The 15,573-nt window shown below is 33.7% G+C and overlaps 2 protein-coding genes across 3 annotated transcripts; both read right to left on the bottom strand.

The window, feature by feature from the left end:
* Positions 1–52: 52 nt before the first annotated feature.
* Positions 53–5,082, bottom strand: LOC125674262 (uncharacterized). The gene is made up of 4 exons (XM_048911390.2): positions 4,928–5,082; positions 4,732–4,784; positions 4,484–4,621; positions 53–1,259 (listed from the first exon to the last, which is right to left on the bottom strand). The coding sequence occupies exons 1-4, from the start codon at positions 5,011–5,013 to the stop codon at positions 583–585; spliced, it is 954 nt and encodes a 317-aa protein (XP_048767347.2). The 5' UTR covers positions 5,014–5,082; the 3' UTR covers positions 53–582.
* A 906-nt stretch (positions 5,083–5,988) lies between these two features.
* Positions 5,989–10,538, bottom strand: LOC125674267 (uncharacterized). 2 transcript variants are annotated; one of them, XM_056158004.1, is made up of 6 exons: positions 10,463–10,538; positions 10,009–10,094; positions 8,321–8,561; positions 8,038–8,154; positions 7,668–7,749; positions 5,989–7,545 (listed from the first exon to the last, which is right to left on the bottom strand). In XM_056158004.1, exons 2-6 carry the CDS (start codon positions 10,072–10,074, stop codon positions 7,452–7,454), a joined length of 600 nt encoding a protein of 199 aa, XP_056013979.1. In that variant the 5' UTR covers positions 10,075–10,094; positions 10,463–10,538; the 3' UTR covers positions 5,989–7,451. The 2 variants fall into 2 exon arrangements, with proteins under 2 accessions (XP_056013979.1, XP_056013980.1); XM_056158005.1 differs by having other exon boundaries at positions 8,321–8,521.
* Positions 10,539–15,573: the final 5,035 nt, after the last annotated feature.

Here is a 15,573-nt window from a genome sequence, read left to right as displayed (position 1 = left end):
TCACTAGCTAGAATATGATATAATGAAATAGCTATGCATAATTTTTGTGAATCTTTTATTTTCTAGATTAAAATCTGACATGAATATGACAAATGTGTAGAATGTGTACAATATGAATATGTTTTCAGTTTCAGAAAAACCTCAATTTTCACACGTTAAACATTTTGTTCCGATATGAGAAATTGATATATATATATATATATATATATATATATATATATATATATATATATATCTTTTATTACAATTTCAATTTCTTTTGTTTGACAGTTGTATAAATGTCGTTATGTCAGATAATGGTATGGATTTTCCAGGGAATATACACTTTTTACAAATAAAAAAGGGAGAAATGCAGTACTCCGCTTTCAATGCTAGTTAGTTGCAAATTAATGCTTTTAGCTTTCATTTATAAAAAAAAGTTATGGATTGTTACAATGCAATATACAGGTGATACTTCAATGAAATTATCAGGTACAATACAAATAAAATCTACACAGAAAAATTAAAATTACACTTTTTTCTCATTGAAAACGTTAATAAAATGAATTAAACAGGATACATGTACACACATAAAATGAAATATCAATTGTGGCATATCAAGTATATTTCACCGTCATCGGTAAAATCGGCTTCCTGTTTTTCCTCAGTCTTTATCGTCGAAGATAACTCTTCCTCGTATATCAAACGTTTTGGTGTAGTATTCGACAATCTGTATTGCAGGTCTGGAGTTTTACAACTTTGTCTTTCCCTGTTGAAAGGTTCATTTTCATATTCAACGAGGACGTTTTTCGGTATTTCTGACACGTGTGTTGCGTACAAGGGGTCATAATCCCTGCTAGTACCCACGGCATTTTCATCAATTTCGTGATAATGAATAACACTGGCGGAGTTATCTTTCTTTCTTTTTCTATAGTTTTTGTATCTTCGACAAGCACAATAACTAGCAACTGAAATAATGACTAATACAAATAGCGCATTAAAGCTGAAAATGCCAACTAACAATGGAGTTTGTCCATTCAATACGATAAATTCAGGTTTGGTTAGTGTTGTGCTGGAAATCATCTTTGTGATCACCCGTGTTGTTTCTACAAATTCGGTTAAGATATTTTTTGTGGATGTTTCTTGATTTTTGGTTCTGTATGAGGCTTTTGATAACCTGGACAGTGATGTTTCATCATATTCCGCTTCAGTGGAGAACACGGTAACATTCGTAAAAGTTGACGTAGAATCTGTTCTGTTGGGTATCACACTTCCAATATCTACAGTAAGTACATTCACATTACAAATACATGTAGTATGAAGATACAGGTATAAGGAATTTCAAACTATTCTTAGAACTACATGTAAATGTAGGAATCAACCATCTTTTCAACTAAACATTTTTTCTAATGGCCCGATACTGATCATAATAAACCTGTCGTCGTATGCAATGTTCTTTGAAAATTATAATTATTCACTACGTTTACTCAACCGATCACAATATAGTAATTACATTATACTCTTTAACGTGTATCACCCAGTCCCTAGATAACTAGTTACACATTTCGTGGCGATATAATTGTCTATAATGATATTTTACACATTTCGTGGCGATATAATTGTCTATAATGATATTTTACACATTTCGTGGCGATATAATTGTCTATAATGATATTTTACACATTTCGTGGCGATATAATTGTCTATAATGATATTTTACACATTTCGTGGCGATATCGTTGTCTATAATGATATTTTACATTAAATTACGTTATTGTTTGGAAATCAAAAACAAAATCAATCAAAACATGGTGTGGATAGTTTGCCAGCCACTCATTTATCTAACAATTAAGGGTAGTTCTAGGAAGTGTAGTACCACTGCGGCACTTTTAAAAATCACTTCTAAGTTATATATGCTTTAAATATTTATTTTTTCGCACCTGTTGTGCTACTAATATGCAACAGTGAGCACACAGACATATCAAGTTCCTTCAATTTGTCTGTACACCGTTGTGTATGTTAATACGTGTATCAACACATTACCTTTCATAAACAAACATTTCTGTCTGTCTGTATAAACAGCCCAGTGTTCATTCGATAATTCTAGTTTCACTTGATACATAAAAATTAGAAGAAACCGATAATTAACTATAAGAAGATAACGGTTTGTAGAAAGTTAACCAATAATTAACTATAAGAACATAAAAGTTAGTGGAAAGTTAACCGATAATTAACTATAAGAACATAAAAGGTAGTAGAAAGTTAACTGATAATTAACTAGAAAAACATAAATGCTAGTAGAAAGTTAACCAATAATTAACTAGAAGAACATAAAAGTTAGTAGAAAGTTAACCGATAATTAACTATAAGAACATAAAAGTTATCAGAAAGTTAACCGATAATTAACTATAAGAACATAAAAGTTATCAGAAAGTTAACCGATAATTACCTATAAGAACATAAAAGTTATCAGAAAGTTAACCGATAATTAACAATAAGAAAATAAAAGATAGTAGAAAGTTAACCGATAATTAACTATAAGAACATAAATGTTAGTAGAAAGTTAACTGCACGTTAGTGAAATCAACAGTTATGTGTGGATCTGGACGTGGTCGGTCCTCTGTGATATACATGTCGAATATCCAGTGTTACTAAATATTGTAGTTACCTGTTGTTTGATGGATCCAGCCAATGGTAACTAAATATTGTACTTACCTGTTTGATGGATGCAGCCAGTGTTACTAAATATTGTACTTACCTGTTGTTTGATGGATGCAGCCAGTGGTTACTAAATATTGTAGTTACCTGTTGTTTGATAGATACAGTCAATGGTAACTAAATATTGTACTTACCTGTTTGATGGATGCAGTCAATGGTAACTAAATATTGTACTTACCTGTTTGATGGATGCAGCCAGTGGTTACTAAATATTGTACTTACCTGTTGTTTGATGGATGCAGCCAATGGTAACTAAATATTGTAGTTACCTGTTGTTTGATGGATACAGTCAATGGTAACTAAATATTGTACTTACCTGTTTGATGGATGCAGCCAGTGTTACTAAATATTGTATTTACCTGTTGTTTGATGGATGCAGCCAGTGGTTACTAAATATTGTAGTTACCTGTTGTTTGATAGATACAGTCAATGGTAACTAAATATTGTACTTACCTGTTTGATGGATGCAGTCAATGGTAACTAAATATTGTACTTACCTGTTTGATGGATGCAGCCAGTGGTTACTAAATATTGTAGTTACCTGTTGTTTGATAGATACAGTCAATGGTAACTAAATATTGTACTTACCTGTTTGATGGATGCAGTCAATGGTAACTAAATATTGTACTTAACTGTTTGATGGATGCAGCCAGTGGTTACTAAATATTGTACTTACCTGTTATTTGATGGATGCAGCCAATGGTAACTAAATATTGTAGTTACCTGTTGTTTGATGGATACAGTCAATGGTAACTAAATATTGTACTTACCTGTTTGATGGATGCAGCCAGTGTTACTAAATATTGTACTTACCTGTTGTTTGATGGATGCAGCCAGTGGTTACTAAATATTGTAGTTACCTGTTGTTTGATAGATACAGTCAATGGTAACTAAATATTGTACTTACCTGTTTGATGGATGCAGTCAATGGTAACTAAATATTGTACTTACCTGTTTGATGGATGCAGCCAGTGGTTACTAAATATTGTACTTACCTGTTGTTTGATGGATGCAGCCAATGGTAACTAAATATTGTAGTTACCTGTTGTTTGATGGATACAGTCAATGGTAACTAAATATTGTACTTACCTGTTGTTTGATGGATGCAGCCAGTGGTTACTAAATATTGTACTTACCTGTTGTTTGATGGATGCAGCCAATGGTACCTAAATATTGTAGTTACTTTGTTTGATGGATGCAGCCAATGGTAACTAAATATTGTAGTTACCTGTTTGATGGATCCACCCAATGGTAACTAAATATTGTAGTTACCTGTTGTTTGATGGATGCAGTCAATGGTAACTAAATATTGTAGTTACCTGTTTGATGGATCCACCCAATGGTAACTAAATATTGTAGTTACCTGTTAGTTGGGGGATGCAGCCAGTGGTAACTAAATATTGTACTTACCTGTTGTTTGATGGATGCAGCCAATGGTAACTAACTATTGTACTTACCTGTTGGTTGGGGGATGCAGCCAATGGTAACTAAATTTTATATTTACCTGTTGTTTGATGGATCCAGCCAAAGGTAACTAACTATTGTACTTACCTGTTGGTTGGGGGATGCAGCCAATGGTAACTAAATTTTATATTTACCTGTTGTTTGATGGATCCAGCCAAAGGTTACTAAATATTGTAGTTACCTGTTAATTAATGGATGCAGCCAGTGGTAATTGAATATCGTAGTTACCTGTTAATTAATGGATGCAGCCAGTGGTAATTGAATATCGTAGTTACCTGTTAATTAATGGATGCAGCCAGTGGTAACTAAATATTGTAGTTACCTGTTGTTTGAGGGATGCAGCCAATGGCAATGTTGCAGGCGGCTCTCTCACATAGACATCTCTGCTGACACCCATCTCCGTACATTGGGTAAGGACATGCCTTTTCGCAATTTTCCCCAATGAACCCCGTTCTGCAAGCTGAAATCGTCATCCACCAATGGTTATGTGAACAAATGTCAATTTTAAGTGTATTTGTACTTCCTTGTATTGATAAAGAAATTAACACTTATATTGAATGTGAATATTACCTATACAACTGTCGGTGTTCACATCAAACATATACCCTGCACAACAATCTTTTCTGGATAAGAACAAAGTTTTCGTAAAGTTCATTTATGCATTCAGTCTAGTCGAAATAACACACAGAAAACAATATAATAAATATTAGACCATTTGACTCTGTCTAATTGGAGATCATATAAAGTTAAATAAGAGATCACCTACCCTTCGCATAATATTTGCGAGAACACACAATCAGACGTAAATATGAATATAGAAGACACACAGATTAATGCCATCTTAACTTGCATGAAAATATTTGCTCGGTATATTGTTTTGTAAAACGTTGATATATGTTTTCAAAATATCTGAATGTTAAAATCCTTCCTGCTAAGAAGGAAATATTAATTTGCAATTAATGTTTCCGTTAATTAATTGAAACATTATCAATAAAAGAGTTCAACCTATGATTTCGGATACGATGTTTGTAATATCGTGTCATACTTGATACTCAACATGTACATAAAACGAAATTGGTAGGTCTCAGTACAGTGTTACATGTACCAACTGATGTAGCTTGCAGATAAAGGGAATAAATAAATTTAAAGAGGATAAAGGGCTCAACCTCCACAATTTTGATGCCTTCCGACTAATAAAGCTGAAATTGTTTTTACTATTATCCTAAATAATCCACGATGGTGATTGTATTCTGCTGCAACAACATGTTGTCTTTAACTGTCTTTTTTCAGCCAAGACGACATGGTTTTGTTGCCCATTGCTCATTTTCCAACGAGTGATGCCATTGTCAATAAATACATACATGTAACCCGCTTCAATTCATACTTCTAACGAAATTTGGCGACCGAGGAGAGTATTTTCACACATTCTGAAAACACGTACAATTTTAAAATCGAATTCTATAAGGGTCGTCATCTCTTCTCCCAAATATTTTTGATTGGAACATTTTCTATTGCCAGTTAGACAAAACGATTGGATGCAAGTTCAAACACTTATATAATACTCTCCTTTGAATAATATATATAATCATATGACTACCGGCATTTAATTATTCCTATTTAATTTATCTGCTGCGAGAATTATTATATAGCTATGAGCGTTGTAATATCATCATCATTACTAGTATTTGTATCGATTGCAGTACGGATTTAGTGTTAGTTTTGTTTTATTTTATTATTGGTGGCCAACAAAATTATTCTAGATTAAACACTGATTTGCTGTACACCTTCTCCTTAAACACCATAGGCAATAATAAAATCAGACTAAAGTTCATCCTTTTAGAAACATCTTTTATTTGGTCAACAAAACTAACTAGTTCAATGCCGCAACGAAACGATGATACACGTACATGCAAACATCAGTTGCTTTCTTCTTACCATTTCATATTTGATTGATTGATTGATGTTTTCCGCCACACTCAACAATTTTTCAGTTATCTGGGGTACCTGGGAAGAGACCACCGACCTTCCGAAAGTAAACTTTCTCACTTACCGGCGCGAGGTGAGAGGCCGTGTGATTTTGAGAGCGATGCTCTAACCACTCCGCCACGGAGGCCCCGGGGTTTTATATTTGATGTTAGCAAATAATAGTAATAAAAAACAAAACATACAACCAAACAAAAAGAAACAAAAACAGCTAAATATATGCATATTTCGATTGTCTGCATAACGTAAAGTGTGTGTTTAAATAATCGCCATGCACTGTGCAGAATATATAAAAAGACAACTGTAGCAATGTATCATTCAAAGGTCATCTATAGTATTTTGAGCACAGGATTCCAAGATGAAATATCCCTTCTAAACTCTATCATCAAGTCAAAATGTATGCAATATTTCTATAAACCAGAAAATCACATGACTAACAATTGATGATATTCCATCTTCTTCTGGAAAAGTAAATTCAGTCTCAGCGATCCTTTATATTTTTCAATGAAACAAGAATAGATATTTACATTTTATGATACAAATATATAGTTAACTTTTTGGTAAAGCACAATAATTTCATCATAAGGTTATAATGAACAGATATATTCAATCGAACTCTTCATAACAAGTGAGAATAAATGAGTTCTATATAAAAGTTCCTTAATTCTGTTTTTGGAGAAATAATGTATTGACATGTTTGTGATTAAGTAGTATCGTGATATGTACATATAAAAAATATCGCTGCAAATGTTTTGTTCATGAATCCAGAAACATCACTATACATACATATGTACATACACACACATACATACACACACACACAGACATACATACACACACATACATACATATACAGACAGACACACACAGAGACATACATACACACACATACATACATACACAGACAGACATACATACATACATACACACACACTTACATACATACATACATATATATACATACACATATACATACATACATACACACACACACATACATACACACACATACATACATACATACATACATACACACACACATACATACATACACACACATACATACATACACAGACATACATACATACACACACACAGAGACATACATACACACACACAGAGACATACATACACACACATACATACACACACACACAGAGACATACATACACACACATACATACATACACAGACAGACATACATACATACATCCAGTGTCCATAAAAAACCCATGAAAAGATAAAAACACATACACATTCATACTTTTGGCTGCGAAAAGTTACTTTCAGTAATCAAATTATGAAAACTACGGGACGACACTCCACGTATAGTCTGTAATAGTCCGTAAAAAGATCACCGACAAAACTGCACTCAGTAAATGGACTAGATTTCCAGTAATTCTGAAAAATAATAAATGACTATCAATATCTTTTCATATATATATATATATATATATTCTGTACACAATATGTGACACACGCAGTGTGTGTATTTATCTACAGACACTGTACATTCTAGTTACCTATTTGATAAGGAGATCGGTTTCAAAATGTCCTCCCTTGCTCTTTGACGATTTTTTCTAACCATCTCATAGCACGATGGATCTGTAGCACATATAATAACATCATTATACTTTTTTTGTGAAATTCGATAGGCAATTTAGATAAGTATAAATCATGATTATCATAAAAATTCAATTTCACCCATGCAATATGATAATCGCCCCGGCGAAGTCATGTAGTGAATTTAACCCTCACCTTGGTATCTGTCCTTGAACTTTACCTTAATTATAGATTTCAAATAGACAGACAGACATGCAGACGAAAACCATCTGCCCCTGTCACATAAATATCCTCTTGATAATTAGTTTATTATAAACGGAGACCTCTTACATTTATAAGCCTCTGCTGAGTCATAGCTGGTCGGACACGGCGTTTCATGCTTTGTGCAATCTGCATCATAGTTGTCTTGTATCATTGCTCCTTGGAAGTTAAACTCGGCACAGAAACCTAATGATTATAAATCACTACATTTTTTTACATCCTAATTAAACTACTTTGTTTCACATGACACAAACCAGCTTCTGTAGATTTCAGGTATCCACGTAAAGATAGTAAATATTGATTTTTTAACATATCAAGTACATAAAAGAGAATCGTGGGAATTTGTTCATACCTAATATAGTGCGATTGGGAGCGCATACTTCTAACGTAGCATTCCTCCATGCATTGATAACACAGTGGTACTGAAATACAAAGTACTGAGCATTCTCTCCCATGGACTGTGAACACGACTGGGAAACAGATCCGCAATTCAATCTGGCTGCTGCTTTTTTCCAAGCTTCGGCGTCTGTTGGACATTTTTCAACAAACTTTACTGTAAGAACAGAGATTTCACACGTCGTAAATGACGAAACCTGTAAATTAATATAAAGTTGTCAATTTACTTTACAAATATAGCTCTTTATGATGCAGAACATTCCATATTTACATTCACTGAATCTTTTCTCTTTTATTTCTATTTTAATTGTCATTGCTTTCATCTAGGATAAGTCCCGTGGGGATCCGGGTTAGAATAGTTCCTAGTTTCACAGCAGATGACTAAATGGGGCGGTCCTTCTGATGAGACCGCAAAAACCGAGGTCCCGTGTCACAGCGGGTGTGGCACGATAAAGATCCATCCCTGCTCAAAGGCCGTAAGCGCCGAACATAGGCCTAAATTTTGCAGCCCTTCACCGGCAATGGTGACGTCTCCATATGAGTGAAAAATTCTCAAGAGGAACATTAATCAATATGCAATTAATTAATCAATGCATGTTTGTTGCAAACTAGTTCGATCCGGTTTTTTAGTACCATCGGTCTGTGTAATCATTACCAAATATGGAGCGTCATCAAGGTCAAAGGTGCATTAGCTTTTGAATCAGTTTTGCGTAACGAAAAGGTCAACCATATGAAATTTTAGTACTTGAATCTAGTTTATATTTTAAAACAATGCATAAAATTATGAACAAAAAAATGTCTTTCGTTGTTGTTCCATCGGGTGAAACAACAAAGAAATCATTTTATTATTTCATTGAATGCTGTTCGTATCGTCTAAATGGGTACATGTAAATCCAACCTTTTTTTGTCTTGAATGATTTGCCAAATGGGAATAAAGGGGGAAAAGCAAAGAATACCAATTCTACATTTGCAATACTCTTTAAATCCCCCAGTTAGTGTATTATGTGTAGAATTGATAATGCATAATGGAGACGACGACGCAATTTGAATGTTACGGTACATGTATGATAATCATCAGGGGCCCGTTTTACAAAACAACTTACGACTAATTCGCAAGTCGTAAATTTTATTATACAGTTATTACTTTAAATGAATGAATTGAAACTTTTCTGACGCTAAATTCTTAATATTTTCTTTTAAAAATATCTTGCATTCGGAGTGAAATATTTTCAATAACGTTGAAAATTCCATTATGTAAAATTTGTCGTAAGTCGAAAGTTCTTTTGTAAAACGCGCCCCTGGGCATCGGTAATAAACTTAAATTTTGTAAATCATAAAATTTCAGAAGATCGGTTTGTGCGTTGTAAAAAAAAATTATGATAGAGACATGCAAAACGTCTAACTTGTACATGAATGTACTTTAAAAACCGCTTTCGATGTTCAGTCCTCCCCTATTAATCCCTCCATGCCCGAAATACCACGTACACTAGATACATGTAGTACTTGTTCGCGATTAAAACTACAGATTTCAGATTAGATGTTTAATATTTCGCAACAGAAAATGATATTTCATTGTTTTCCATAATTTTAAAGCATATCTTCACTGTTATCCATTGACAAATAAAATAGATTTTTCGTACAAACCTTTCCCCAATGAACTACATGTAGGATCGATGCAGTAAGGAAACACAGTGTGCATCTGTAATTCATGTTATATTCCGATACCACTCCTACAATACATTGTGTAGAATTACTTGTTTGTACGTAGAGAAATAAGAAATTACGAAGGTCCGTGAATTTGATAAAATATTTTACAAAACACGATATTCAATAAATACAGGATATGCTCTGTATCAGGTTTGGAACAAGAAAAAGGAGATTTGTATTGTAAGATAGATACATGTACATGTATTTCAACATATGAAATGTATTAACAAAATTCATCGCAAATATCTGAAATTTCATCATTCAGTCTACCCTTATAATATCAAAAGTCTAAGTAGGCCGACTGGCGAAACATTTTAACCCCTACATTAGAATTATTTCACGCAGATGATATTAATAAATTATACAGAAAGTTGACATAATTACTACCTACCTTGGGATTTTTTCTGATTACTGTATGGTTCTGAGAATAAAATTACTAACGAGAATGAAAATTTCTACAAAGTTTTCTTTGTCTAAAGATAGACAGAAAAATTTTTAACTGGCTATAAATAGCGGCAGGTGTTTTCAAACATTTCGCAAGGCTGCCATACAGGTACATATTCAGTAGCAATCTCTACTCAGAGTTATCGTTCCCGCTACGCTCCACTAATACCTCTGTCAACGTCTAAAAAGCATATCAAAATGTATTAAAACTAACGTAGCATATCAAACTGTAATGATGATATCTAAGCAAATCAAACACTTGTCTGAATTTTTTTTTAAGTTATTTTATCTGGCGGCCGCGACTTAATTTTTATATGGCGGCTGCCAATTGCAAAAACAATGTAATTCGTATCACTGAGTGATTATTTTGGAAATATTTAGAATAGTACGCAAACACACAGCATCGTTTTTCAAAGTGTATAGGGACAATCGGAGGAGCATTGTCTTCTAAAATTGCTGACAAGCAGAAAAGGAGCCTTAAATGTCTCTTTTGTCCAAACTTCGTACTCCTAAATTGGAGGGAGGGGGCTCCGTTCATCCTTCAATTGATCATTTCATTCATTATTACATTTTTACCAGTCATTACTACCACCCAAAGAGTGGGGTGGGGGCCAATCCGCCAATTAATCTTATTTCAAATGTGAATATAATTTAGTTTGCATGTGAAAATAACAGAAATTGAACGTTGTCCAAAAAAAAAAAAAAAAAAAAATAAAAATGGAGGGTCAGCCCCGTGGTTCTACGTATTTAACAGTACAATCGAAAAACAATAATTTAATGATCTTACTTGTAGATATATATATATATATATATATATATATATATATATATATATATATATATATATATATATATATATACCCCTTTCATTTTGAGAGAGAAAGATAGAGAATGAGAGAGGAGTTAAATAACTGGTGACAGCCATATAAATAATTTAAATTGAGTGGCGGCCGCCATATAAATTAAGTGACGGCCGCCACATAAATTAAGTGGCGGCCGCCAGATAAATAAATATTAATTCTATACCCTGGCACCTATCGGCTTCCGTAGTTTTGTACTTATTCACAAACGTACACAAATATTGTTTTCCTTAATCAGTGTTTGTACATGTACTTATAGAGAAAACTATTTTAGTTTATGTTTCATACCTTGAAAATAAGATTTTTGCGCGTACCAAATTACTTGGCACACCCCTAGTCCAAGCTTCATGGTTGGGTAACCTTGCCATTGTATTTATAATTATTAAGGTAGCCCACTACACTAAAGCTTATACTCTGTATGACACCACGTTATAAGATGGCAATTTAAATGTTTTGTGAAATTATTTGTATCGATCGACTGATTTGTCTATCATCGTAGCTCAGTGGTTAAAGCATTGGGCTGGTGAACCGCAGATCTCGAGCTCAAATATTTTGTTGATATGTATTGAAATGTTTTTTGTTGTTTTGTTTTTTTGAAAATCATGTTTTTATCCAAATTTGTATATTTTTTGCCTTTTTGGCATATATGCTTATTGTATATCATCATATCTTTTTTAATTAGATCAATTCGTACTAATTTGAGAAACTATTTCTGGGTGTAGTGAGCCATCTTATTTAAATCAATAATTATCAATGATTGGTAACAATCAATGAAGGGCGTAGCGCTTTCTGAATATGATGTGTCAGTTACCAGACTTCGTATGGAGCATTGAATATTAAAACTAAAACACAAAAATTTGGGTGGCTGGGCGACCAACAAAAACAAGAGATCAGACATGCTAAGCGATATAACTCTATTTAAGATATACTCTCTCTCTCTCTCTCTCTCTCTCTCTCTCTCTCTCTCTCTCTCTCTCTCTCTCTCTCTCAGGTTTCTGTTATGCGGCCCCGTCACTAACATTTCATCAAAATAGTATAAGATGTGTACTCACCCTCTTGTGTTTGGGATTCGGTCACCAGTAATCTATCATCTGACACAAATTAAATGGCATCATACCGTTATCTGCACCGCGGTGAAAATAATATTTGACGTTATTTTACGTAACGTCAACAACGTAAAGGGTGTGAAATAAAGGATATTTCATGTGTTTTATCTGTTGTACCGTCTTCCTGTTTTATCTGTTTACTTTCTTATTCTTGAATTGCATAATGGGAAAAATGGATAATGCTAAAAAGCGGTTGTAAACATTTTGTGAAATTTGTTTATTGTGTCATGAAATTAAAGGATTATCTCTGATAACAATAAATGAATGGAATGGTGTCCTATACAGACAAAAATCAGTATTAAACACAGTTTAGAAAAGGCTGAAAATAATCTGCACCGCGGTGCAAATAACGGGAGTATATATAGAGAGGCGACATTCGTTATAACAAGCTAAATAAGCGTCTGAAAGGGAAGTATACCCGGGAAAAGGGGTTTCTTTGGGGGAGAGATATTAGAAAATGCGTTTTAAAATGTTTTGGGGGATCATTTCAAATAAGACATTTTAAAAGGCTGAAACTAATCTGCACCGAGGTGCAAATTATAGGAGTATATATAGAGATACGACACTCATTTTACCAAGCTAAAATTAAAAAAAAAAACGCGTTTGAAAGGGAAATATTCCCGGGAAAAGGGTTTTCTTAGTGGGAAAGATATTAAAATTTGTGTAGAATTGCATGCATTTCAATGACTGTCTGTTCAAGGATATATAGCATTTCTTGTAGAATACATAAATGAATAGGTTCTTTGGTTGTTTATTCCGGCGTGCAAGATACAGGAAAACAGATCACTGAAGAAGGGAGTAAGCTGCAAACAAATCACTATATTTATTTTTCAAGAACATACAAATGGTTGTTTATTCCGTAAGATACAGCAAAACAGATAACTAAATAAGCTGCAAATGAATTAATATCTTCATTTTTCAAGGAACTACGAATGATTTTTTATTTCGAAAGATAGAGGAAAACAGATCACTGAAAACGGAATAAGCTGCAAAAGAATTAATATATTTTTCAAGGAATTACGAATGGCTGTTTATCCGCACGGTTCTCTAAAAGATTACCTGCTCTATCCATTTAGTTTCAAGTTAGTATCAAAAGCACTAAAGAAAATGTTATTTAAGTGTTTTACAGATAAACACTATATAACAAGTTTGTCCCCACCCTGGCGTCAGAAGCCCTACCCCGGGATAATGAAATTTACAATTTTGGTAGAGACTTTCCTGCTCTACATCACTATGCATTTAGTTTTCCTTACATGTGTGTAGTTCTTGAGAAGAAGATTTTTAAAAATTGGTCAATTTTGGGCAGTTTTTGCCCTGCCCCTAAGAGCCCAGGGGTGCAGGAATCCTGAAATTTACAATTTATGTCCCCCCTTATTCCAAATATGTTTCATACCAAATTTGAAAAGAATTGGAATGATAGTTATTAAGAAGTTAAAATGTCTATTGTTCACACATTTAATAACAGACCATTTTTGCCCCACCCTGATACCAAAACCCCTACGCCTGGGACCATCAAATTTACAATTTTGGTAAAGGACTTCCTGTTCTTTCTGAATATCTTTCTTTTTTCAGTTTAGTATCAATAGCATTAAGTGTTTTACACATAAACATTATATAAGTTTGGCCCCGCCCTGGGGTTAGAACCCCTATCCCGGGATCATGAAATTTACAATTTTGGTAGAGGCCTTTCTGCTCTACATCACGATGCATTTAGTTTTTCTTACATGTGTGTGGTTTTTGAAAAGAGTTTTGAAAATTGGTTAATTTTGGGCAGTTTTTGCCCCACCCCTAGGGCCCAAGGGGTGCTGGAGTTCTGAAATTTACAATTCATGTCCCCCTTGTCCAAATGATGCTTCATACTAAATTTCAAAAGAATTGAACTGGTAGTTATTTAGAAGAAGTTAAAAATGTTCAATTGTTAACGCACGACTAACGACTGACGACGACGGACGAAAACCAATTGCAATAGGTCACCTAAAAAATACTGAAGGGCCATGATAAATTAAATAGAGACCACAAAGAGTTTTCATTTCTCGTGTGAAACATGTACTGCATATGTATATGTTGTTAAACTTTTCTCTCACCACTCGATTTGGTCCCTCGCTTCGCTCGGCACCAAATCTCTTGGTAATCGATAAAAGTTTCCCAACATATACATATGCCCATATTCACACCTGTGTCTTAGGTAAGCTAGATTTATGGAGCAAGCCTAGTTCAGGTAAACCGGGTTTAAATCCTATTTGAGCTGAGTTCACATAAAAATCACCTGTGTTTCACACTTAAAAAATCAATATATGCACCCAGTGGTGCATGGACCGAGTTGCATGAGATACATTGTAAAGTCAGGAATGATGTGGCATATTTATAACTGTGAATATTCGGATTTAAACTTTTAGAGTTATCATGCAGATCCAGATATTTCTAAAATTTTCAATCTTTTTTCAGGACTGTGATCTTGACCTTTTTCCTCAAAAATCAAAAGGGGGTCTTCCTAACCTGCTATCCAACAATATAACCAAGTTTCATTTGATTCAGTTTTAAACTTTTCGAGTTCCTGGCCAGAAACCATATTTGTCTGAAGTTTTCAATATATTTTCGGTCACTGTGACCTTGACCTTTTTTCTCCAAAATCAATAAGGGCCTTGCTTTGCTGGTATCCAACAATGTATCCAAGTTTCATTTGATTCAAATTAAAATGTCTTTTTTTAAACGAATGGCTGTTTATCCGCACGATTCTCTGAAAACGGAATAAGCTGTATTTCAATTGGGATGTTTTTTTAAGGAATTACAAACAGCTGTTTATTCCGTAAGGTACAGCTAGAAAGACAGATTACTGAAAACGGAATAAGCTGCAAATGAATGAATATATTTTTCTATCAATTACGAATGGGTGTTTATTCCGTAAGGAACAGGAAAAGAGATCAATTATAATCTGATGGGTAATATATATATATAAATATATATTTGAAATATATATATTTAAAAAAACAAAAACAAAAACCAAACATTGAAAGCATGGATAGAAACGAGTAGAAGTGACAATGCTGTTTCTTGTACCATGGATGTCGAGTCAAAACCTCAGTCCGTGTCCC

The sequence above is a fragment of the Ostrea edulis genome, chromosome 3 (assembly GCF_947568905.1).
Source record: "Ostrea edulis chromosome 3, xbOstEdul1.1, whole genome shotgun sequence".
NCBI lineage: Eukaryota > Metazoa > Mollusca > Bivalvia > Ostreida > Ostreidae > Ostrea > Ostrea edulis.
The sequence above is the reverse complement of the archived record's forward strand: the minus strand, read 5'-3'. Positions and strand labels throughout refer to the sequence as shown.